The sequence below is a fragment of the Salvelinus namaycush genome, unplaced genomic scaffold (genome assembly GCF_016432855.1).
Source record: "Salvelinus namaycush isolate Seneca unplaced genomic scaffold, SaNama_1.0 Scaffold195, whole genome shotgun sequence".
Taxonomy (NCBI): domain Eukaryota; kingdom Metazoa; phylum Chordata; class Actinopteri; order Salmoniformes; family Salmonidae; genus Salvelinus; species Salvelinus namaycush.
In genome coordinates, this window is record NW_024058730.1 from 228,731 (window position 1) to 253,584 (window position 24,854).

Consider the following 24,854-nt stretch of genomic DNA (forward strand, 5'->3'; position numbering starts at 1 on the left):
TCAATAGATTCACAAGTAGCTGTCCCGGAGGATTGTTGGGTGTGCAGGCTTTTACTCCAACCCTGCTCTAACACACCCGATCCAGAAAATAAGCTTCCAATCAGAAGCCTGATTAGCTGAATCAGGAGTGTTACAGCAGTGTTGGAGCAAAAGGCTGCACACCCCTTAGTCATCAGGAGGAGGCCACTCCTGACGTAGTTTAACAGTTGACTATTTCAAAGTTGAATAGATATTTAGTGTGAGTCGTAACTGTTGTCGACTTGTCGTATTGACGTAACTAAGTAATCGTGAGTAGCTCTGACGTAACTAAGTCATCGTGAGTAGCTCTGACGTAACTAAGTCATCGTGAGTAGCTCTGACGTAACTAAGTCATCGTGAGTAGCTCTGACGTAACTAAGTCATCGTGAGTAGCTGTGACGTAACTAAGTCATCGTGAGTAGCTCTGAGAGAATTGGGAGAGACAGGTGTCTGTTGTTACTCACTGCTGGCTTGGAGAGGCTTTTGCAGCTTCCGTCTGGGTTCCCTTTCACCCATTGGTGGATGAGGTCGGCCACGCCTACGTTCAGACCCTCTGTATCCTGAGAAACACAGATGATGAATCACGATGAAGTCGAGTATTGACATAACAAACGGCACCCTAGTTCCTATTCAAAAGGTGCAGAAGCATTTTCCATTAAGTCATTGATTTACCGACTACAGATGAAAATGAACCAACTTGCCAAATCTGGCACCTTGACAGAAATGTTGAACACTGTACATTTCCCCCCGTCAAATAAACCTAATAAGGTAAGGAATAAACGCTACTTTTGTGTTATGATTAATTTGACGATTGAGTTCACTAAAAATGGAGGAGAGGCCCAGCGATGCCTTCGTACCTTGGATAGTGTTCACTAAAGTGGTCAGAGGTCAGTCATCAATAAGAGCATGTTTCAGTATGCAGAGTCTCTATGTATCATCAACTGAATACGTTTGGATATCCAGCCCCCTGCTCAAAGACAATGGCTGTCCGTATGTCATCTTTCCCTACCTTGGAAGGTGTTTCCCTGGGCGTCTGGCTCCAAGCTTCTCCGGCCTCAAACAGGTTCTTCTTGGAGGCCACAGGCTCAGTGGGGCTGGGCAGGTCCGTCAGAGCCTGCTGCCTGGCAGCCTTGGCTTCCTTAGAGGACGTCTGGACAGATGAGACACGACCGTTAACTTCCGTTTACTGGCTGGACTGAATTGGTTACACTGTGTTGTTAAACAGGGCTAAAGCAAAAGCCTGCATAGCCAGTTTCTCTCTGTTCGGGGGAGGCTTGGCCACTCCGGCGTTACGGTTGAAGATCAGCTAAATAAAGGAGTAGCTTTAAATGTTATCGGTTGTACAGGGGATGAAAACCCAGAGGATGTAAGATAGCAGTAGATTAGTATAATACAGTACAGTGTTAACCAACTCTGGGAACTCCTAATGTGAGCTGTTGGAGGAACTGGAGCACTGGAGAAAACAATAGTACAGTATAGTATAGTACAGTATAGTATCATATAGTGTAGTATATTACAGTACTTTATAGTACAGTACAGTATAGTATAGTACAGTATAGTATCATATAGTGTAGTATATTACAGTACTTTATAGTATATTACAGTAAAGTACAGTAAAGTAAAGCATACTAACGCGAAGTAATGTATAGTATAGTACAGTATAGTATCATATAGTGTAGTATATTACAGTACCTTATAGTATATTACAGTAAAGCACAGTAAAGTAAAGCATACTAACGCGACGTAATGTATAGTATAGTACAGTATAGTATCATATAGTGTAGTATATTACAGTACTTTATAGTAAGGTACAGTATAGTATTGTATAGTGTAGTATATTACAGTACTTTATAGTACAGTACAGTAAAGCACAGTAAAGTAAAGCATACTAATGTGTAGTAATGTATAGTATAGTACAGTATAGTATCGTATAGTGTAGTATATTACAGTACTTTATAGTATATTACAGTACAGCACAGTAAAGTAAAGCATACTAACGTGTAGTAATGTATAGAATAGTACAGTATAGTATTGTATAGAGTAGTATATTACAGTACTTTATAGTATATTGCAGTAAAGCACAGTAAAGTAAAGCATACTAACGTGTAGTAATGTATAGTATAGTACAGTATAGTATTGTATAGAGTAGTATATTACAGTACTTTATAGTATATTGCAGTAAAGCACAGTAAAGTAAAGTAAAGCATACAAAAGTATAGAGATGTATAGTAAAGTATAGTAAAGCATAGTAAAGTACAGCAGGGCATACTAACGTATAGTAATGTATAGTATAGTACATTTAAGTATAGTTAAGTATAGTAAAGTATAGTAACGTATAGCAAAGCATAGTAACGCACAGTAAGGTATAGCATAGTACAGCATAGTATATTAAAGCATAGTAAAGTATTGTAAAGTATAGTAAGGTATGGTATAGTATTGCAAAGCAGAGTAAGTTATAGTATAGTATTGTACAGCATAGTATACCTCTATGGCATGAGTGTACTGTTCCAGCCTGTCGTCGATCTTGGAGATGGGGATGGGAGGCTGGGTCTTCTTGATGCTGTTACTGTTTTAAAACAAGACATATTATTCCATGAACATCATTATTTCATAGTACTCTGAGGTAGGGTTAGGGTTGATAGTACTCTGAGGTAGGGTTAGGGTTGATAGTACCCTGTGGTAGGGTTAGGGTTGATAGTATTCTGAGGTAGGGTTAGGGTTGATAGTACTCTGAGGTAGGGTTATGGTTGATAGTGCTCTGAGGTAGGGTTAGGGTTGATAGTACCCTGAGGTAGGGTTAGGGTTGATAGTATTCTGAGGTAGGGTTAGGGTTGATAGTACTCTGAGGTAGGGTTAGGGTTGATAGTACTCTGAGGTAGGGTTAGGGTTGATAGTACCCTGAGGTAGGGTTAGGGTTGATAGTACCCTGAGGTAGGATTAGGGTTGATAGTATTCTGAGGTAGGGTTAGGGTTGATAGTACTCTGAGGTAGGGTTAGGGTTGATAGTACTCTGAGGTAGGGTTAGGGTTGATAGTACTCTGAGGTAGGGTTAGGGTTGATAGTACTCTGAGGTAGGGTTAGGGTTGATAGTACTCTGAGGTAGGGTTAGGGTTGATAGTACTCTGAGGTAGGGTTAGGGTTGGTAGTACCCTGAGATAGGGTTAGGGTTAGGGTTGATAGTACTCTGTGGTAGGGTTAGGGTTGATAGTACTCTGAGGTAGGGTTAGGGTTGATAATACCCTGAGGTAGGGTTAGGGTTGATAGTACTCTGAGGTAGGGTTAGGGTTGATAGTACTCTGAGGTAGGGTTAGGGTTGATAGTACCCTGTGGTAGGGTTAGGGTTGATAGTACTCTGAGGTAGGGTTAGGGTTGATAGTACTCTGAGGTAGGGTTAGGGTTGATAGTACTCTGAGGTAGGGTTAGGGTTGATAGTACTCTGAGGTAGGGTTAGGGTTGATAGTACTCTGAGGTAGGGTTAGGGTTGATAGTACTCTGAGGTAGGGTTAGGGTTGATAGTACCCTGAGGTAGGGTTAGGGTTGATAGTACTCTGAGGTAGGGTTAGGGTTGATAATACTCTGAGGTAGGGTTAGGGTTGATAGTACTCTGAGGTAGGGTTAGGGTTGATAGTACTCTGAGGTAGGGTTAGGGTTAGGGTTGATAGTACTCTGAGGTAGGGTTAGGGTTGATAGTACTCTGAGGTAGGGTTAGGGTTGATAGTACTCTGAGGTAGGGTTAGGGTTGATAGTACTCTGAGGTAGGGTTAGGGTTGATAATACTCTGAGGTAGGGTTAGGGTTGATAGTACCCTGAGGTAGGGTTAGGGTTAGGGTTGATAGTACTCTGAGGTAGGGTTAGGGTTGATAGTACCCTGAGGTAGGGTTAGGGTTAGGGTTGATAGTACTCTGAGGTAGGGTTAGGGTTGAGAGTACCCTGAGGTAGGGTTAGGATTGATAGTACTCTGGAGGTAGGGTTAGGGTTGATTGTACTCTGAGGTAGGGTTAGGGTTAATAGTACTCCGAGGTAGGGTTAGGGTTGATGGTACTCTGAGGTAGGGTTAGGGTTAATAGTACTCTGAGGTAGGGTTAGGGTTAGGGTTGATAGTACTCTGAGGTAGGGTTAGGGTTGATAGTACTCTGAGATACGGTTAGGGTTGATAGTACTCTGAGATAGAGTTACATATTTCATTAATGAATCCACACTCCTTTGATGGCTATTTAGGGTCTGGCTAAAGATTCCTGTGGGTCATATTCTAAATAAAGTGATAGTATACTTATACTCCCTATGCTCTTCTTCCAAGTCAACCTAAAATGTTTGAACTCTTGTCTGACCCCAGGCCTCCTGCATGCCACAAGCTTTACGCTTGCTTCACGCAAGTGTGGTTTAACCCAACCAGCTCCATTTACATTGGCTATAGCACAGGAGCTCACTGCCCAGCCAGAGGAGCAGGACGTCTCTAGTCTTATCAGGAGGTCACTGCCCAACCAGAGGAGCAGGACGTCTCTAGTCTCACCAGGAGCTCACTGCCCAGCCAGAGGAGCAGGACGTCTCTAGTCTTACCAGGAGCTCACTGCCCAGATAGAGGAGCAGGACGTCTCTAGTCTTATCAGGAGGTCACTGCCCAACCAGAGGAGCAGGACGTCTCTAGTCTCACCAGGAGCTCACTGCCCAGCCAGAGGAGCAGGACGTCTCTAGTCTTATCAGGAGGTCACTGCCCAACCAGAGGAGCAGGACGTCTCTAGTCTCACCAGGAGCTCACTGCCCAGCCAGAGGAGCAGGACGTCTCTAGTCTCACCAGGAGCTCACTGCCCAGCCAGAGGAGCAGGACGTCTCTAGTCTTACCAGGAGCTCACTGCCCAGATAGAGGAGCAGGACGTCTCTAGTCTCACCAGGAGCTCACTAACCAGATAGAGGAGCAGGACGTCTCTAGTCTCACCAGGAGCTCACTGCCCAGCTAGAGGAGCAGGACGTCTCTAGTCTTACCAGGAGCTCACTGCCCAGATAGAGGAGCAGGACGTCTCTAGTCTCACCAGGAGCTCACTAACCAGATAGAGGAGCAGGACGTCTCTAGTCTCACCAGGAGCTCACTGCCCAGCCAGAGGAGTAGGACGTCTCTAGTCTCACCAGGAGCTCACTGCCCAGCCAGAGGAGCAGGACGTCTCTAGTCTCACCAGGAGCTCACTGCCCAGCCAGAGGAGTAGGACGTCTCTAGTCTTACCAGGAGCTCACTGCCCAGCCAGAGGAGTAGGACGTCTCTAGTCTTACCAGGAGCTCACTGCCCAGCCAGACGAGCAGGACGTCTCTAGTCTTACCAGGAGCTCACTGCCCAGGCAGAGGAGCAGGACGTCTCTAGTCTTACCAGGAGCTCACTGCCCAGCCAGAGGAGCAGGACGTCTCTAGTCTTACCAGGAGCTCACTGCCCAGCCAGAGGAGCAGGACGTCTCTAGTCTTACCAGGAGCTCACTGCCCAGATAGAGGAGCAGGACGTCTCTAGTCTCACCAGGAGCTCACTAACCAGATAGAGGAGCAGGACGTCTCTAGTCTCACCAGGAGCTCACTGCCCAGCCAGAGGAGTAGGACGTCTCTAGTCTCACCAGGAGCTCACTGCCCAGCCAGAGGAGCAGGACGTCTCTAGTCTCACCAGGAGCTCACTGCCCAGCCAGAGGAGTAGGACGTCTCTAGTCTTACCAGGAGCTCACTGCCCAGCCAGAGGAGTAGGACGTCTCTAGTCTTACCAGGAGCTCACTGCCCAGCCAGACGAGCAGGACGTCTCTAGTCTTACCAGGAGCTCACTGCCCAGGCAGAGGAGCAGGACGTCTCTAGTCTTACCAGGAGCTCACTGCCCAGCCAGAGGAGCAGGACGTCTCTAGTCTCACCAGGAGCTCACTGCCCAGCCAGACGAGCAGGACGTCTCTAGTCTTACCAGGAGCTCACTGCCCAGCCAGACGAGCAGGACGTCTCTAGTCTTACCAGGAGCTCACTGCCCAGGCAGAGGAGCAGGACGTCTCTAGTCTTACCAGGAGCTCACTGCCCAGCCAGAGGAGCAGGACGTCTCTAGTCTTAACAGGATGTCTAACAGACTAGACCACATATCAACACAGACTATCCTCTAAACAGTGATGTCTTCCATCTGTTTTAATATAATATCTATAGACTATATCAGAGATCCTCTAAACAGTGATGTCTTCCATCTGCTTTAATATAATATCTATAGATTATATCAGAGATCCTCTAAACAGTGATGTCTTCCATCTGCTTTAATATCATATCTATAGACTACATCAGAGATCCTCTAAACAGTGATGTCTTCCATCTGCTTTAATATCATATCTATAGACTATATCAGAGATCCTCTAAACAGTGATGTCTTCCATCTGCTTTAATATAATATCTATAGACTATATCAGAGATCCTCTAAACAGTGATGTCTTCCATCTGCTTTAATATAATATCTTCCTGTCCCTCAAATTTTGGCCAGATAAATGTGACACCGGAAAACGTTCAACTTTATTAGCAGTGTCTTCCACCAACAGAGACAGTGACAGATGCTTTGTGTCGAGGGTGTTTGGGTTACCATTAGTTACGATGATGTCATTGAGTCTCTGATGATACGTTCCATCATGTTCACATTTTATGAAAGGGGCTATTATCCTCACGCAATGTTTCCTCTTACAAGTGTGTGTGTGCGTGAGTGTGTGAGCGTGCATGTTTATGTGTGTGTGTGTGTGTGTCCTCTGACGGATGGGAAACAGAGAGGCAATAAAACACCAGCTCATCTGATGATTTCACCTCTTAAGGCCGTCAGACTAGCTAATGCTATCCCTCACCATTCTCTGTCTTAATGCCCTCAGACTCCTAGCTAATTCCTCTCTCTCTCTCACCATTCTCTGTCTTAAGGCCCTCAGACTCCTAGCTAATTCCTCTCTCTCTCTCTCACCATTCTCTGTCTTAAGGCCCTCAGACTCCTAGCTAATTCCTCTCTCTCTCACCATTCTCTGTCTTAAGGCCCTCAGACTCCTAGCTAATTCCTCTCTCTCTCACCATTCTCTGTCTTAAGGCCCTCAGACTCCTAGCTAGTTCCTCTCTCTCTCACCATTCTCTGTCTTAAGGCCCTCAGACTCCTAGCTAATTCCTCTCTCTCTCTCACCATTCTCTGTCTTAAGGCCCTCAGACTCCTAGCTAATTCCTCTCTCTCTCTCTCACCATTCTCTGTCTTAAGGCCCTCAGACTCCTAGCTAATTCCTCTCTCTCTCACCATTCTCTGTCTTAAGGCCCTCAGACTCCTAGCTAATTCCTCTCTCTCTCACCATTCTCTGTCTTAAGGCCCTCAGACTCCTAGCTAATTCCTCTCTCTCTCACCATTCTCTGTCTTAAGGCCCTCAGACTCCTAGCTAATTCCTCTCTCTCTCACCATTCTCTGTCTTAAGGCCCTCAGACTCCTAGCTAATTCCTCTCTCTCTCACCATTCTCTGTCTTAAGGCCCTCAGACTCCTAGCTAATTCCTCTCTCTCTCACCATTCCCTGTCGTAAGGCCCTCAGACTCCTAGCTAGTTCCTCTCTCTCTCACCATTCTCTGTCTTAAGGCCCTCAGACTCCTAGCTAATTCCTCTCTCTCTCACCATTCTCTGTCTTAAGGCCCTCAGACTCCTAGCTAATTCCTCTCTCTCTCACCATTCCCTGTCGTAAGGCCCTCAGACTCCTAGCTAATTCCTCTCTCTCTCACCATTCTCTGTCTTAAGGCCCTCAGACTCCTAGCTAGTTCCTCTCTCTCTCACCATTCCCTGTCGTAAGGCCCTCAGACTCCTAGCTAATTCCTCTCTCTCTCTCTCACCATTCTCTGTCTTAAGGCCCTCAGACTCCTAGCTAATTCCTCTCTCTCTCTCTCACCATTCTCTGTCTTAAGGCCCTCAGACTCCTAGCTAATTCCTCTCTCTCTCACCATTCTCTGTCTTAAGGCCCTCAGACTCCTAGCTAATTCCCCTCTCTCTCACCATTCTCTGGGGACAAAAAAAAAAACACAACACCACCATAAAAGTCCTCATGGCTTTTCTATGTCTGATTTAAAGCTGCTATCCCAACATGAATCCCTTTCTATAACCCACAGCGGGACAGCAGGGTAGAGGTGGAGCCAGTTAGCATCAGTAATGGACAGCAGGGTAGAGGTGGAGCCAGTTAGCATCAGTAATGGACAGCAGGGTAGAGGTGGAGCCAGTTAGCATCAGTAATGGACAGCAGGGTAGAGGTGGAGCCAGTTAGCATCAGTAATGGACAGCAGGGTAGAGGTGGAGCCAGTTAGCATCAGTAATGGACAGCAGGGTAGAGGTGGAGTCAGTTAGCATCAGTAATGGACAGCAGGGTAGAGGTGGAGCCAGTTAGCATCAGTAATGGACAGCAGGGTAGAGGTGGAGCCAGTTAGCATCAGTAATGGACAGCAGGGTAGAGGTGGAGCCAGTTAGCATCAGTAATGGACAGCAGGGTAGAGGTGGAGCCAGTTAGCATCAGTAATGGACAGCAGGGTAGAGGTGGAGCCAGTTAGCATCAGTAATGGACAGCAGGGTAGAGGTGGAGCCAGTTAGCATCAGTAATGGACAGCAGGGTAGAGGTGGAGCCAGTTAGCATCAGTAATGGACAGCAGGGTAGAGGTGGAGCCAGTTAGCATCAGTAATGGACAGCAGGGTAGAGGTGGAGTCAGTTAGCATCAGTAATGGACAGCAGGGTAGAGGTGGAGCCAGTTAGCATCAGTAATGGACAGCAGGGTAGAGGTGGAGCCAGTTAGCATCAGTAATGGACAGCAGGGTAGAGGTGGAGCCAGTTAGCATCAGTAATGGACAGCAGGGTAGAGGTGGAGCCAGTTAGCATCAGTAATGGACAGCAGGGTAGAGGTGGAGCCAGTTAGCATCAGTAATGGACAGCAGGGTAGAGGTGGAGCCAGTTAGCATCAGTAATGGACAGCAGGGTAGAGGTGGAGTCAGTTAGCATCAGTAATGGACAGCAGGGTAGAGGTGGAGCCAGTTAGCATCAGTAATGGACAGCAGGGTAGAGGTGGAGCCAGTTAGCATCAGTAATGGACAGCAGGGTAGAGGTGGAGCCAGTTAGCATCAGTAATGGACAGCAGGGTAGAGGTGGAGCCAGTTAGCATCAGTAATGGACAGCAGGGTAGAGGTGGAGCCAGTTAGCATCAGTAATGGACAGCAGGGTAGAGGTGGAGCCAGTTAGCATCAGTAATGGACAGCAGGGTAGAGGTGGAGTCAGTTAGCATCAGTAATGGACAGCAGGGTAGAGGTGGAGCCAGTTAGCATCAGTAATGGACAGCAGGGTAGAGGTGGAGCCAGTTAGCATCAGTAATGGACAGCAGGGTAGAGGTGGAGCCAGTTAGCATCAGTAATGGACAGCAGGGTAGAGGTGGAGCCAGTTAGCATCAGTAATGGACAGCAGGGTAGAGGTGGAGTCAGTTAGCATCAGTAATGGACAGCAGGGTAGAGGTGGAGCCAGTTAGCATCAGTAATGGACAGCAGGGTAGAGGTGGAGCCAGTTAGCATCAGTAATGGACAGCAGGGTAGAGGTGGAGCCAGTTAGCATCAGTAATGGACAGCAGGGTAGAGGTGGAGCCAGTTAGCATCAGTAATGGACAGCAGGGTAGAGGTGGAGCCAGTTAGCATCAGTAATGGACAGCAGGGTAGAGGTGGAGCCAGTTAGCATCAGTAATGGACAGCAGGGTAGAGGTGGAGCCAGTTAGCATCAGTAATGGACAGCAGGGTAGAGGTGGAGCCAGTTAGCATCAGTAATGGACAGCAGGGTAGAGGTGGAGCCAGTTAGCATCAGTAATGGACAGCTGCAGACAGAAAGGAGCCTGGCGGCTGCTACATGAGCGCTCTGTCTCTATCTCACCATGAGGAGCGTACCTGTTGCACCGGGCGATACGAGTGTTAGCGTGTATCTATCTAGCCACACAGCCGCTTTAGGATCAGATGTCTAATGTATTCCGCCACACGGCTGCTATAGGATCAGATATCTAATCTATCTCAGCGCGAGGCTCCTCTGGAAGCATATCGCCCATCTATCTTACCAGCAGCCACCAAAGAAAACACATTTGGTGTGACTTAGTACACATAAATCATCACTGACCAGAGAGAGAGAGAGAGTACAGGCTCAGTGAGCACAGCCTTGCCATTGAGAAGGGTAGACACAGGAAAACCTGGCTCCCTGTAGAGGAAAGGCTGTGCAACCACTGCACAACAGCAGAACCTGAGATGGAGCTGCATTTCCTGACAAAATGTCAAAAATATAAAACAATTAGAGAGTGTCATTTCCCCAAATTTGAAACCCTTTTTCAAGGTTTCGAAGACCTCTCTGATGAGAGTAGGCTACCAGTCCTGTTTGGGGGAGGACGCAGAGAGCTGTGGGTTGGCAGCGCACTACATTGCTGCCTGCCATCAGTTGAGGGACAGTGGCTGACAAACCAATCAACCTGCACATGTACTCTACTGTATGTTTATTGTTATTGTTGAATGTATGGTTATTTTGACACTTGGTTATTGTTGTTACTGTTGTCCCGTTGACAATTTTGATTCTCATTTTTATTTTGTATTGTAAATATCCAAAATAAGCTTTGGCAATATGTACATTTTTACGTCATGCCAATAAAGCAAATTGAATTGAATTGAATTGAGCGAGAGAGAGAGAGAGAGAGAGAGAGAGAGAGAGAGAGAGAGAGAGAGACAGAGAGAGAGAGAGAGAGAGAGAGAGAGAGCGCGCCTGCAAAATCCCTGCTTTTCTATTTCGCTATTTCGCTATTTTTTTTCCCGCCAGAGCAAGTACTTAATTAGTTAAATTAGAGCACAGTTGGCCTACTTTATTATGTTCTGCTTATGATGAAAGTCAACTATTTCACTTCAGATATTTTCACTCACCTTTTCTGCAGAGAGCGGTTCAGAGACTCAGTCCTCTCGTTGATCTGAGGAGGGGAACAAGGACACTGGGTTTGTATTGTGAGATAATATATCTGATGCTACCTAGCATAACAGCTAACAACTTCAATCTACTGTAGCCCTACATTATTTATTTACAGTAGCTCTACATTATTTATCTACAGTAGCCTTACATTATCTATCTACAGTAGCCTTACATTATTTATCTACAGTAGCTCTACATTATTTATCTACAGTAGCTCTACATTATTTATCTACAGCAGCCCTACATTATTTATTTACTGTAGCCCTACATTATTTATCTGCAGTAGCTCTACATTATTTATCTAAAGTAGCCCTACATTATTTATCTGCAGTAGCCCTACATTATTTATCTACAGTAGCCCTACATTATTTATCTACTGTAGCCCTACATTATTTATCTGCAGTAGCTCTACATTATTTATCTAAAGTAGCCCTACATTATTTATCTGCAGTAGCCCTACATTATTTATCTACAGCAGCCCTACATTATTTATCTACTGTAGCCCTACATTATTTATCTACAGTAGCTCTACATTATTTATCTAAAGTAGCCCTACATTATTTATCTGCAGTAGCCCTACATTATTTATCTGCAGTAGCCCTACATTATTTATCTACTGTAGCCCTACATTATTTATCTGCAGTAGCTCTACATTATTTATCTGCAGTAGCCCTACATTATTTATCTGCAGTAGCCCTACATTATTTATCTACAGTAGCCCTACATTATTTATCTGCAGTAGCTCTACATTATTTATCTACAGTAGCCCTACATTATTTATCTACAGTAGCCCTACATTATTTATCTACAGTAGCCCTACATTATTTATCTACAGTAGCTCTACATTATTTATCTGCAGTAGCCCTACATTATTTATCTACAGTAGCCCTACATTATTTATCTGCAGTAGCTCTACATTATTTATCTACAGTAGCCCTACATTATCTATCTACAGTAGACCTACATTATTTATCTACAGCAGCCGTACATTATTTATTTACAGTAGCCTTACATTATCAATACACAGTATTCCTACAATTCCAAAGAATTCCTTCTCGTTAAAGCATTTGTGGTTTATACTGTTATGACCTGTTAAAGGCTTTTGATACTGTCATGACCTGTTAAAGGTGTATGATACTGTCATGACCTGTTAAAGGTGTATAATACTGTCATGACCTGTTAAAGGTTCATAATACTGTCATGACCTGTTAAAGGTGTATGATACTGTCATGACCTGTTAAAGCCTTTTGATACTGTCATGACCTGTTAAAGGTGTATAATACTGTCATGACCTGTTAAAGGTTTATAATACTGTCATGACCTGTTAAAGGTGTATGATACTGTCATGACCTGTTAAAGGTGTATAATACTGTCATGACCTGTTAAAGGTATATAATACTGTCATGACCTGTTAAAGGTATATAATACTGTCATGACCTGTTAAAGGTGTATAATACTGTTATGACCTGTTAAAGGTGTATAATACTGTCATGACCTGTTAAAGGTGTATAATACTGCCATGACCTGTTAAAGGTGTATAATACTGTCATGACCTGTTAAAGGTGTATAATACTGTCATGACCTGTTAAAGGTGTATGATACTGTCATGACCTGTTAAAGGTGTATGATACTGTCATGACCTGTTAAAGGTGTATAATACTGTCATGACCGGTTAAAGGTGTATAATACTGTCATGACCTGTTAAAGGTGTATAATACTGTCATGACCTGTTAAAGGTGTATAATACTGTCATGACCTGTTATGACCTTTTAAAGGTGTATAATACTGTCATGACCTGTTAAAGGTTCATAATACTGTCATGACCTGTTAAAGGTGTATGATACTGTCATGACCTGTTAAAGGTGTATAATACTGTCATGACCGGTTAAAGGTGTATAATACTGTCATGACCTGTTAAAGGTGTATGATACTGTCATGACCTGTTAAAGGTGTATAATACTGTCATGACCGGTTAAAGGTGTATAATACTGTCATGACCTGTTAAAGGTGTATGATACTGTCATGACCTGTTAAAGGTGTATAATACTGTCATGACCGGTTAAAGGTGTATAATACTGTCATGACCTGTTAAAGGTGTATGATACTGTCATGACCTGTTAAAGGTTCATAATACTGTCATGACCTGTTAAAGGTGTATGATACTTTCATGACCTGTTAAAGGTGTATAATACTGTCATGACCGGTTAAAGGTGTATAATACTGTCATGACCTGTTAAAGGTGTATGATACTGTCATGACCTGTTAAAGGTGTATAATACTGTCATGACCGGTTAAAGGTGTATAATACTGTCATGACCTGTTAAAGGTGTATGATACTGTCATGACCTGTTAAAGGTTCATAATACTGTCATGACCTGTTAAAGGTGTATGATACTGTCATGACCTGTTAAAGGTGTATAATACTGTCATGACCGGTTAAAGGTGTATAATACTGTCATGACCTGTTAAAGGTGTATGATACTGTCATGACCTGTTAAAGGTGTATAATACTGTCATGACCGGTTAAAGGTGTATAATACTGTCATGACCTGTTAAAGGTGTATGATACTGTCATGACCTGTTAAAGGTGTATAATACTGTCATGACCTGTTAAAGGTGTATGATACTGTCATGACCTGTTAAAGGTGTATGATACTGTCATGACCTGTTAAAGGTGTATAATACTGTCATGACCGGTTAAAGGTGTATAATACTGTCATGACCTGTTAAAGGTGTATAATACTGTCATGACCGGTTAAAGGTGTATAATACTGTCATGACCTGTTATGACCTTTTAAAGGTGTATAATACTGTCATGACCTGTTAAAGGTTCATAATACTGTCATGACCTGTTAAAGGTGTATGATACTGTCATGACCTGTTAAAGGTGTATAATACTGTCATGACCGGTTAAAGGTGTATAATACTGTCATGACCTGTTAAAGGTGTATGATACTGTCATGACCTGTTAAAGGTGTATAATACTGTCATGACCGGTTAAAGGTGTATAATATTGTCATGACCTGTTAAAGGTGTATGATACTGTCATGACCTGTTAAAGGTGTATAATACTGTCATGACCTGTTAAAAGTGTATAATACTGTCATGACCTGTTAAAGGTGTATGATACTGTCATGACCTGTTAAAGGTTCATAATACTGTCATGACCTGTTAAAGGTGTATGATACTGTCATGACCTGTTAAAGGTGTATAATACTGTCATGACCGGTTAAAGGTGTATAATACTGTCATGACCTGTTAAAGGTGTATGATACTGTCATGACCTGTTAAAGGTGTATAATACTGTCATGACCTGTTAAAGGTGTATGATACTGTCATGACCTGTTAAAGGTGTATGATACTGTCATGACCTGTTAAAGGTGTATAATACTGTCATGACCTGTTAAAGGTGTATAATACTGTCATGACCTGTTAAAGGTGTATAATACTGTCATGACCTGTTAAAGGTGTCTGATACTGTCATGACCTGTTAAAGGTGTATAATACTGTCATGACCTGTTAAAGGTGTATAATACTGTCATGACCAGTTAAAGGTGTATAATACTGTCATGACCTGTTAAAGGTGTATAATACTGTCATGACCTGTTAAAGGTGTATAATACTGTCATGACCTGTTAAAGGTGTATAATACTGTCATGACCTGTTAAAGGTGGCTGATACTGTCATGACCTGTTAAAGGTGTATAATACTGTCATGACCTGTTAAAGGTGTATAATACTGTCATGACCTGTTAAAGGTGTATAATACTGTCATGACCTGTTAAAGGTATATGATACTGTCATGACCTGTTAAAGGTGGCTGATACTGTCATGACCTGTTAACGGTGTATGTAGGGGGCACACAGTAAGTTGAAAAAACAATCTTCCCTTTGAAGTTGTCAACATAATACCCATCAGCACGGCTCATAATATGGACACCTTCCTGTTGCTGATGTAGTAACAACGGCTCAGAAGGGTTTTTGGAGGGAAGGTGAAACAAGGATCGCTTTTTCCCGGATCTGTTTGAGTTGTCTTGTCATTGATGCATGACAATGTCTATATTTGGCAAGACAGCACAAACAGATCTGGGACCAGGCTAGAAACAAGAGCTGAGTTTGTATGAAGCGCAGAATGACATCAAAAAGACAGACAGCTGACAAGTGGTGTCACGTTACGACCACACAGAACACAACAGAACGGAACCTTTGTGTCACAGTTAACCCCATGGTGACCTTTAACCTGGAATGACCCCTGCATGGGGTCAATGTTCCAGAACCTTTAATCCACATAAAAATAATAATTCTGTGTTCTGTTATATTGTCACGTTCCTGACCTTATTTTCCTTTGTTTAGCTTTGTTTAGTTGGTCAGGACGTGAGCTGGGTGGGCAGTCTATGTTATGTGTTTCTATGTTTAGGATCATTGGTAATTAGCCTGATATGGTTCTCAATCAGGGGCAGGTGTTTTACGTTTCCTCTGATTGAGAACCATATTAAGGTAGGCTGTTCACACCGTTTGTTTGTGGGTGATTGTCTTCCGTGTCAGTTTATGTACCACACGGGACTGTTTCGTTTGTCTAGTCTGTTCCTGTTCGTGCGTTCTTCGTTATATGTAAGTTCTCATGTTCAGGTCGGTCTACGTCGTTTTTTTGTTATTTTGTAATTTATCAAGTGTACTTCGTGTTCGTCTTGTCTAATAAATTCATCATGTCTTATCAACACGCTGCGTTTTGGTCCGATCCATGCTCCTCCTCAGACGAGGAGGAGAACAGTCGTTACAGAATCACCCACCAACCAAGGATCAAGCAGCGTGGGAAAAAGCAGCAGCAGCGATCGCAGGATTTCTGGACATGGGAGGAAATACTGGACGGTAAAGGTCCATGGGCACAACCTGGAGAATATCGCCGCCCTCGTGAAGAGCTGGAGGCAGCTAAAGCCGAGAGGCGGCGGTATGAGGAGGCAGCACGGAAGCAGGAGCAAAGTCTGGACTACACTACGTGGGAGGAGATCGACAGGTGGGCGATCGACCCAGGGAGAATGCCGGAGCCCGCCTGGGATTCTCTGGCGCAGTGTGAGGAGGGATACCGGCGAATGGAGACAGCACGACGACGCGGTAGGAAGCCTGTAAGTCAAGCCCAAACATTTCTTGGGGGGGGGGGCTAAAGGGTAGTGTGGCGAAGTCAGGTAGGAGACCTGCGCCAACTTCCCGATCTTACCGTGGAGAGCGAGAGTACGGGCAGACACCGTGTTATGCGGTAGAGCGCACGGTGTCTCCTGTACGTGTGCATAGCCCGGTGCGGGTTATTCCACCTCCCCGCACTGGCAGGGCTAGATTGGGCATTGAGCCAGGTGCCATGAAGCCGGCTCAACGCGTCTGGTCTCCAGTGCGTCTCCTCGGGCTGGCATACATGGCACCAGCCTTTCGCATGGTGTCCCCGGTTCGCCAACACAGCCCAGTGCGGGTTATTCCACCTCCCCGCACTGGTCGGGCTACGGGGAGCATACAACCAGGTAAGGTTGGGCAGGCTCGGTGCTCAAGGGAGCCAGTACGCCTGCACGGTCCGGTATATCCGGCGCCACCTCCCCGCCCCAGCCCAGTACCACCAGTGCCAACACCACGCACCAGGCTTCCTGTGCGTCTCCAGAGCCCTGTTCCTCCTCCACGCACTAGCCCTATGGTGCGTGTCTCCAGCTCGGTACCACCAGTTCCGGCACCACGCACTAAGCCTCCTGTGCGTCTCCAGAGCCCTGTTCCTCCTCCACGCACTAGCCCTATGGTGCGTGTCTCCAGCCCGGTACCACCAGTTCCGGCACCACGCACCAAGCCTCCTGTGCGTCTCCAGAGTCCTGTGCGTCCTGTTGCTGCTCCCCGCACTAGCCTTAAGGTGCGTGTCCTTAGCCCGGTACCTCCAGTTCCGGCACCACGCACCAGGCCTACAGTGCGCCTCAGCCGGCCAGAGTCTGCCGTCTGCCCAGCGGCGCCTGAACTGCCCGTCTGCCCAACGCCGTCTGAGCTGTCCGTCTGCCAAGCGCCGCCTGCGCTGCCCGTCTGTACTGAGCCTTTAAAGCCGCCCGTCTGTCCTGAGCCTTCAAAGCCGCCCGTCTGTCCTGAGCCTTCAAAGCCGCCCGTCTGTCCTGAGCCTTCAAAGCCGCCCGTCTGTCCTGAGCCTTCAAAGCCGCCCGTCTGTCCTGAGCCTTCAAAGCCACCCGTCTGTCCTGAGCCTTCAAAGCCGCCCGTCTGTCCTGAGCCTTCAAAGCCGCCCGTCTGTCCTGAGCCTTCAAAGCCACCCGTCTGTCCTGAGCCTTCAAAGCCACCCGTCTGTCCTGAGCCTTCAAAGCCGCCCGTCTGTCCTTAGCCTTCAAAGCCGCCCGTCTGTCCTGAGCCTTCAGAGCCGTCCGTCAGTCAGGAGCCGCTAGAGCCGTCCGCCAGACAGGAGCCGCTAGAGCCGTCCGCCAGACAGCAGCCGCTAGAGCCTTCCGCCAGACAGGAGCCGCTAGAGCCTTCCGCCAGACAGGAGCCGCTAGAGCCTTCCGCCAGACAGGAGCAGCCAGAGCCTTCCGCCAGACAGGAGCAGCCAGAGCCTTCCGCCAGACAGGAGCAGCCAGAACCTTCCGCCAGCCATGAGCAGCCAGAGCCTTCAGCCAGCCATGAGCAGCCAGAGCCGTCAGCCAGCCATGAGCAGCCAGAGCCGTCAGCCAGCCATGAGCAGCCAGAGCCGTCAGCCAGCCATGAGCAGCCAGAGCCGTCAGCCAGCCATGACCAGCCAGAGCCGTCAGCAAGCCATGACCAGCCAGAGCCGTTAGACAGTCCGGAGCTGCCCCTCAGTCCGGAGCTGCCCCTCAGTCTGGTGCTGCTCCTCAGTCTGGTGCTGCCCCTCAGTCTGGTGCTGCCCCTCAGTCTGGAGCTGCCCCTCAGTCTGCAGCTGCCCCTCAGTCCGGTGCTGCCCCTCATTCCGGTGTTGCCCCTTAGTCCGGTGCTGTCCCTTAATCCAGGTGGGTTAATTTGGAGGGTGGCCATTGGGAGGAGGCTACGGAAGCGGGGATTGACTATGGTGGGGTGGGGACAACGTCCAGAGCCAGAGCCGACACTGTGGACAGATGCCCACCCAGACCCTCCCCTATAGGTTCAGTTTTGCGGCCGGAGTCCGCATCTTGGGGGGGGGGGGGTACTGTCACGTTCCTGACCTTATTTTCCTTTGTTTAGCTTTGTTTAGTTGGTCAGGACGTGAGCTGGGTGGGCAGTCTATGTTATGTGTTTCTATGTTTAGGATCATTGGTAATTAGCCTGATATGGTTCTCAATCAGGGGCAGGTGTTTTACGTTTCCTCTGATTGAGAACCATATTAAGGTAGGCTGTTCACACCGTTTGTTTGTGGGTGATTGTCTTCCGTGTCAGTTTATGTACCACACGGGACTGTTTCGTTTGTCTAGTCTGTTCCTGTTTGTGCGTTCTTCGTTATATGTAAGTTCTCATGTTCAGGTCGGTCTACGTCGTTTTTTTGTTATTTTGTAATTTATCAAGTGTACTTCGTGTTCGTCTTGTCTAATAAATTCATCATGTCTTCACAACACGCTGCGTTTTGGTCCGATCCATGCTCCTCCTCAGACGAGGAGGAGAACAGTCGTTACATATATTGTTTACCCATTCAGATTAGGAATCACCAAACTTTTGTATTACATTTGAAGTAAAACTCGAACCAGATCTCTGTTGTAATGCATCATATACAACAACAAATATCATGCTGATGATTCCATGACATTTATTTGAAATATTTCCTTTCGGTTTTGTTATTAAAGCAAACAGGGAACAGAATCTAATGGGGGGGACAGAATCTAATGGGGGGGACAGAATCTAATGGGGGGGACAGAATCTAACACGGGGGGACAGAATCTAACACGGAGGGACAGAATCTAACACGGAGGGACAGAATCTAATGGGGGGGACAGAATCTAACACGGGGGGACAGAATCTAATGGGGGGGACAGAATCTAATGGGGGGGACAGAATCTAACACGGGGGGGACAGAATCTAATGGGGGGGACAGAATCTAACACGGGGGGGACAGAATCTAACACGGGGGGGACAGAATCTAACACAGGGGGGACAGAATCTAATGGGGGGGACAGAATCTAATGGGGGGTGCAGAATCTAACACGGGGGGACAGAATCTAATGGGGGGGACAGAATCTAACACGGGGGGGACAGAATCTAATGGGGGGGACAGAATCTAACACGGGGGGGACAGAATCTAATGGGGGGGACAGAATCTAACACGGGGGGGACAGAATCTAACACGGGGGGGGGACAGAATCTAATGGGGGGGACAGAATCTAACACGGGGGGGGACAGAATCTAATGGGGGGGACAGAATCTAACACGGGGGGGACAGAATCTAACACGGGGGGGACAGAATCTAATGGGGGGGACAGAATCTAACACGGGGGGGACAGAATCTAACACGGGGGGGACAGAATCTAATGGGGGGGACAGAATCTAAAACAACACAGAATCATTTTGATTTGGATGAAATGTTGTGAAAGACGTTTGTCCTCTGGAACCCTGGGTCTCCGAGGTGAAACTCACCGTGCAGGTATTCTCAGACGTCATCCTCTCCTCCGTGTCATTCTGGAAGGACACACATCACAGGGAAGCACATTGATGACAGGAAACACACAAGCCAACGCCACTGCTGCAGACAATTTCTTTTCGATGACTTTTACACTGCTAACAACGTGTCAAAAAAACATGATAATATATAAGGTCATTAATCAGATAGATACATGCAGTAAGAGGAACACTTTTCGACGGTCGAAATGGTTTATTTTCCTAATAGTTTGTTAAATCTTTGTGTTTTGTCCGATTGATTATAGAAGAAAATATATTTGATTGTAAATTTATTTCGTTGAACCTTTATTTAACTAGGCAAGTCAGTTAAGAATAAATTCTTATTTACAATGACGGCCTACACCAGCCAAACCCGGACGACGCTGGGCCAATTGTGCACCGCCCTATGGGACTCCCAATCACGGCTGGTTGTGATACAGCCTGGAATCAAACTAGGGTGTCTGTAGCGACGCCTCGAGCACTGAGATGCAGTGCCTTAGACCGCAGAGCCACTCCTACTTGTAATAGGAGTATTACTAGTCCTTTACTGGTTTAACAGAAGCACAGAACACATTGGATTGAGTGAGTCATTTCATTGGTTATGACTCAACAGTTGGCACATTAGCAAGGTTGCTATTGAGCAATGCAAACGTGTGTTACATCCTATTTAACTGTGAGCCAGAAAAGAAAGTCGGGTGCTTTCCCATAAAGACATGAATTAACCCATGAAGACATGAATTAACCCATGAAGACATGAATTAACCCATGAAGACATGAATTAACCCCTGACGATCCGTGAAGTGTTGGAGTGTTTACGGAAAGCTAACCACATGCAGCTACACACATAGCACAACACAACATCTATGTCCCCAATGGAACCCTATTCTGGCAGCCTATGGGCCCTGGTCAACAGTAGTGCACTATGAAGGGAATAGGGTTCCATTTGGAAGGCACACAAAGACTCTGTTCCAATATCCATAGTAACATAGTTCTTAGAATAAAGCAGAGTATTCTGGGCGTGGATTCTAAGAGGTAAACCAGTGTGGACGTTGGAACAGAGAACTCTCTAAACGCTGTCAACACAGGAAGCGTGAAAAGCATTTCTTCACACTTAAAAAAAACATCAAGGTGAAGAAATATAGGATGATGTGTCAACATGACATGCAAGAGGTGGAGAGGCGGTGTGGGGGTGTGATGACGCCAAGTGAGAGAAGAAATACAGAGAAGTGATCCTGTAGTCAACATTGTCTTTTGTGTTCTACGATAAGATTGAGAAGACAAACTGTTTTGTTCATCAACGAGTTGATTCTGAAAGTATTTCATATTTAGTAGTTAGTAAAAGGTGTCTTCAGACTAGAAGGTTTGTTTCAAATCGGTCGTGGTTCATTTTGTCTGAAAAGGAGTGTTAAAAACATTTTCTGAAAACAAATGAACCAAGTCAAACCGGAACCAAAGGAAGCCAGTGTGAATAGTCATACTGATATCAGACTCTAAGTAGGGACTCGTGGTACCTGTCATACAACCACAGACCATACAGGACTCTCACTTCACATCACAGAGCCAACACAGTTATATCCATCCACACACTACACTTACAGACAGTCTAGAACTTACTGGGTAAAACAGAAGGAGGAGTTTCTGGTAGGATGGCATGAAGCATGGAACAGAACACAGTGACAGACATGCTACATCAAACACAGTACCGCTGTGTGAGTCCGCATGGCAGAGTGAACAGAAAACAGTACCACTGTGTGAGTCCGCATGGCAGAGTGAACAGGACACAGTACCACTGTGTGAGTCCGCATGGCAGAGTGAACAGGACACAGTACCACTGTGTGAGTCCGCATGGCAGAGTGAACAGAACACAGTACCGCTGTGTGAGTCCGCATGGCAGAGTGAACAGAAAACAGTACCACTGTGTGAGTCCGCATGGCAGAGTGAACAGAACACAGTACCACTGTGTGAGTCCGCATGGCAGAGTGAACAGGACACAGTACCACTGTGTGAGTCCGCATGGCAGAGTGAACAGAACACAGTACCACTGTGTGAGTCCGCATGGCAGAGTGAACAGAACACAGTACCACTGTGTGAGTCCGCATGGCAGAGTGAACAGAACACAGTACCGCTGTGTGAGTCCGCATGGCAGAGTGAACAGGACACAGTACCACTGTGTGAGTCCGCATGGCAGAGTGAACAGAACACAGTACCACTGTGTGAGTCCGCATGGCAGAGTGAACAGGACACAGTACCACTGTGTGAGTCCGCATGGCAGAGTGAACAGAACACAGTACCACTGTGTGAGTCCGCATGGCAGAGTGAACAGAACACAGTACCACTGTGTGAGTCCGCATGGCAGAGTGAACAGAACACAGTACCACTGTGTGAGTCCGCATGGCAGAGTGAACAGGACACAGTACCACTGTGTGAGTCCGCATGGCAGAGTGAACAGGACACAGTACCACTGTGTGAGTCCGCATGGCAGAGTGAACAGGACACAGTACCACTGTGTGAGTCCGCATGGCAGAGTGAACAGGACACAGTACCACTGTGTGAGTCCGCATGGCAGAGTGAACAGGACACAGTACCACTGTGTGAGTCCGCATGGCAGAGTGAACAGAACACAGTACCACTGTGTGAGTCCGCATGGCAGAGTGAACAGGACACAGTACCACTGTGTGAGTCCGCATGGCAGAGTGAACAGAAAGGGGACTAATATGCTGTGAAATACATCCTAGAAGGTTTTTAGGGGCTACATCCTGTATAAGAATAAATCCATTTAAACCTTTTTGGTTCTAATAAATATCATTTTCTCTGCAACTGTGGGCATGTGATTAGGTGATAGGTGAATGACAAGGTGATGTGTATGCTGGTAAATGATATGGGAAATCAGAAGTATCTTGAAGTTATGTGATTGATTGATTGATTGATAGCGGGACATCAGTAGTACCTTGAAGGTGGGGCTCATGGGACTGAAGGGGCTGAAGGACTCGTCTCCCTCAATGCTGGAAATACTGAGGTTCTTCATCCTTCTCTCTGAAGCCGACGCCCTCCTGCTCTCCATCCCGTCTTTCACCCTCTTCCTCTCCTCCTGAAGACGGGGAAACTACATTAGAACAACTCACACCCTCTTTCTCTCCTCCTGCAGACAAAGAAATTACATTAGAACACACCCCTCTTCCTCTCCTCTCCTCCTGCACACAGAAACTACACCCTCTTCCTCTCCTCCTGCAGACAGAGAAACTACATTAGAACACACTCCTCTTCCTCTCCTCCTGCAGACAGAGAAACTACATGAGAACACACCCTCTTCCTCTCCTCCTGCAGACGGAGAAACTACATGAGAACACACCCTCTTCCTCTCCTCCTGCAGACAAAGAAATTACATTAGAACACACTCCTCTTCCTCTCCTCCTGCAGACAGAGAAATTACATTAGAACACACCCCTCTTCCTCTCCTCTCCTCCTGCAGACAGAGAAACTACATGAGAACACACTCCTCTTCCTCTCCTCCTGCAGACAGAGAAATTACATTAGAACACACCCCTCTTCCTCTCCTCTCCTCCTGCAGACAGAGAAACTACATGAGAACACACTCCTCTTCCTCTCCTCCTGCAGACAGAGAAACTACATCAGAACTACACAGACCCTCTTCCTCTCCTCCTGTAGATGGAGAAACTACATTAGAACACACCCCCTCTTCCTCTCCTCCTGCAGACAGAGAAACTACATTAGAACACACCCCCTCTTCCTCTCCTCCTGCAGACGGAGAAACTGCATTAGAACACACCCCCTCTTCCTCTCCTCCTGTAGACAGAGAAACTACATTAGAACACACCCCCTCTTCCTCTCCTCCTGCAGACAGAGAAACTACATTAGAACACACCCCCTCTTCCTCTCCTCCTGCAGACGGAGAAACTACATTAGAACACACCCCCTCTTCCTCTCCTCCTGTAGACAGAGAAACTACATTAGAACACACCCCCTCTTCCTCTCCTCCTGTAGACAGAGAAACTACATTAGAACACACCCCCTCTTCCTCTCCTCCTGTAGACAGAGAAACTACATTAGAACACACCCCCTCTTCCTCTCCTCCTGCAGACAGAGAAACTACATTAGAACACACCCCCTCTTCCTCTCCTCCTGCAGACGGAGAAACTGCATTAGAACACACCCCCTCTTCCTCTCCTCCTGTAGACAGAGAAACTACATTAGAACACACCCCCTCTTCCGCTCCTCCTGTAGACAGAGAAACTACATCAGAACACACCCCCTCTTCCGCTCCTCCTGTAGACAGAGAAACTACATTAGAACACACCCCCTCTTCCGCTCCTCCTGCAGACAGAGAAACTACATTAGAACACACCCCCTCTTCCGCTCCTCCTGTAGACAGAGAAACTACATCAGAACACACCCCCTCTTCCGCTCCTCCTGTAGACAGAGAAACTACATTAGAACACACCCCCTCTTCCGCTCCTCCTGTAGACAGAGAAACTACATTAGAACACACCCCCTCTTCCGCTCCTCCTGTAGACAGAGAAACTACATTAGAACACACCCCCTCTTCCGCTCCTCCTGTAGACAGAGAAACTACATCAGAACACACCCCCTCTTCCTCTCCTCCTGCAGACAGAGAAACTACATCAGAACACACCCCTCTTCCTCTCCTCCTGCAGACAGAGAAACTACATCAGAACAACTCACACACATACATGAGGCTGAACAGACCTCTGTTGTGCATGTTGTGCATTATAATGCATCAAGAGCTCACAAGGTGTTAGAAATGTGCTTACAATGCATTATGAAGAGGGTGTTCATAGGAAGTGTTACCAACATGCAGCGGCATGCATATCCACACACAGATAGTGTACATACCAGTCTCAGAGTAGGAGTGCAGATCTAGGATCTGACTGCTACCCCCTGTTCATTTATTATAACGGACCCAGGTCTCACCTCCTCCTGCTCCTGTCTGCGCTGCTCCTCTTTCTCTCTCTGGTGCTCCTCCTCCTCCCTGGCTCTGCGTTTCTCCTCTCTCCTGCGGTTCAACTCCTCCATCTCCTCCTGGTCCTCCTGCTGTCTCTGTCTCAGCTGTTCTAGGGTGCCCTGTCCCTGGCCTGGCGTCTTCTCTGTCTCCAGCAACCCCCCGGGAACCTCTCCATCCACCTCCTCCTGTCTCTGCCCTCCATAGCTGCCACTGCGACTGGAGGAGAGGAGGTGAGAGGAGGTGAGAGGAGGTGAGAGGAGAGGAGAGGAGAGGAGAGGAGAGGAGAGGAGAGGAGAGGAGAGG

General features: G+C 46.6%; 1 protein-coding gene across 1 annotated transcript in view; it reads right to left on the minus strand.

Moving 5' to 3' along the window:
* Positions 1-24,854, minus strand: part of LOC120037875 (non-muscle caldesmon-like) — a 43,010-nt gene that overhangs the window by 17,404 nt on the left and 752 nt on the right. The window contains exons 2-8 of the mRNA XM_038983840.1: positions 24,521-24,767; positions 22,518-22,658; positions 19,550-19,591; positions 10,926-10,969; positions 2,503-2,584; positions 1,028-1,168; positions 483-578 (exon numbers count right to left, since the gene is read on the minus strand). Of these exons, the coding sequence (XP_038839768.1) occupies positions 483-578; positions 1,028-1,168; positions 2,503-2,584; positions 10,926-10,969; positions 19,550-19,591; positions 22,518-22,658; positions 24,521-24,767 (793 nt within the window). The remainder of the gene's footprint in view (positions 1-482; positions 579-1,027; positions 1,169-2,502; positions 2,585-10,925; positions 10,970-19,549; positions 19,592-22,517; positions 22,659-24,520; positions 24,768-24,854) is intronic.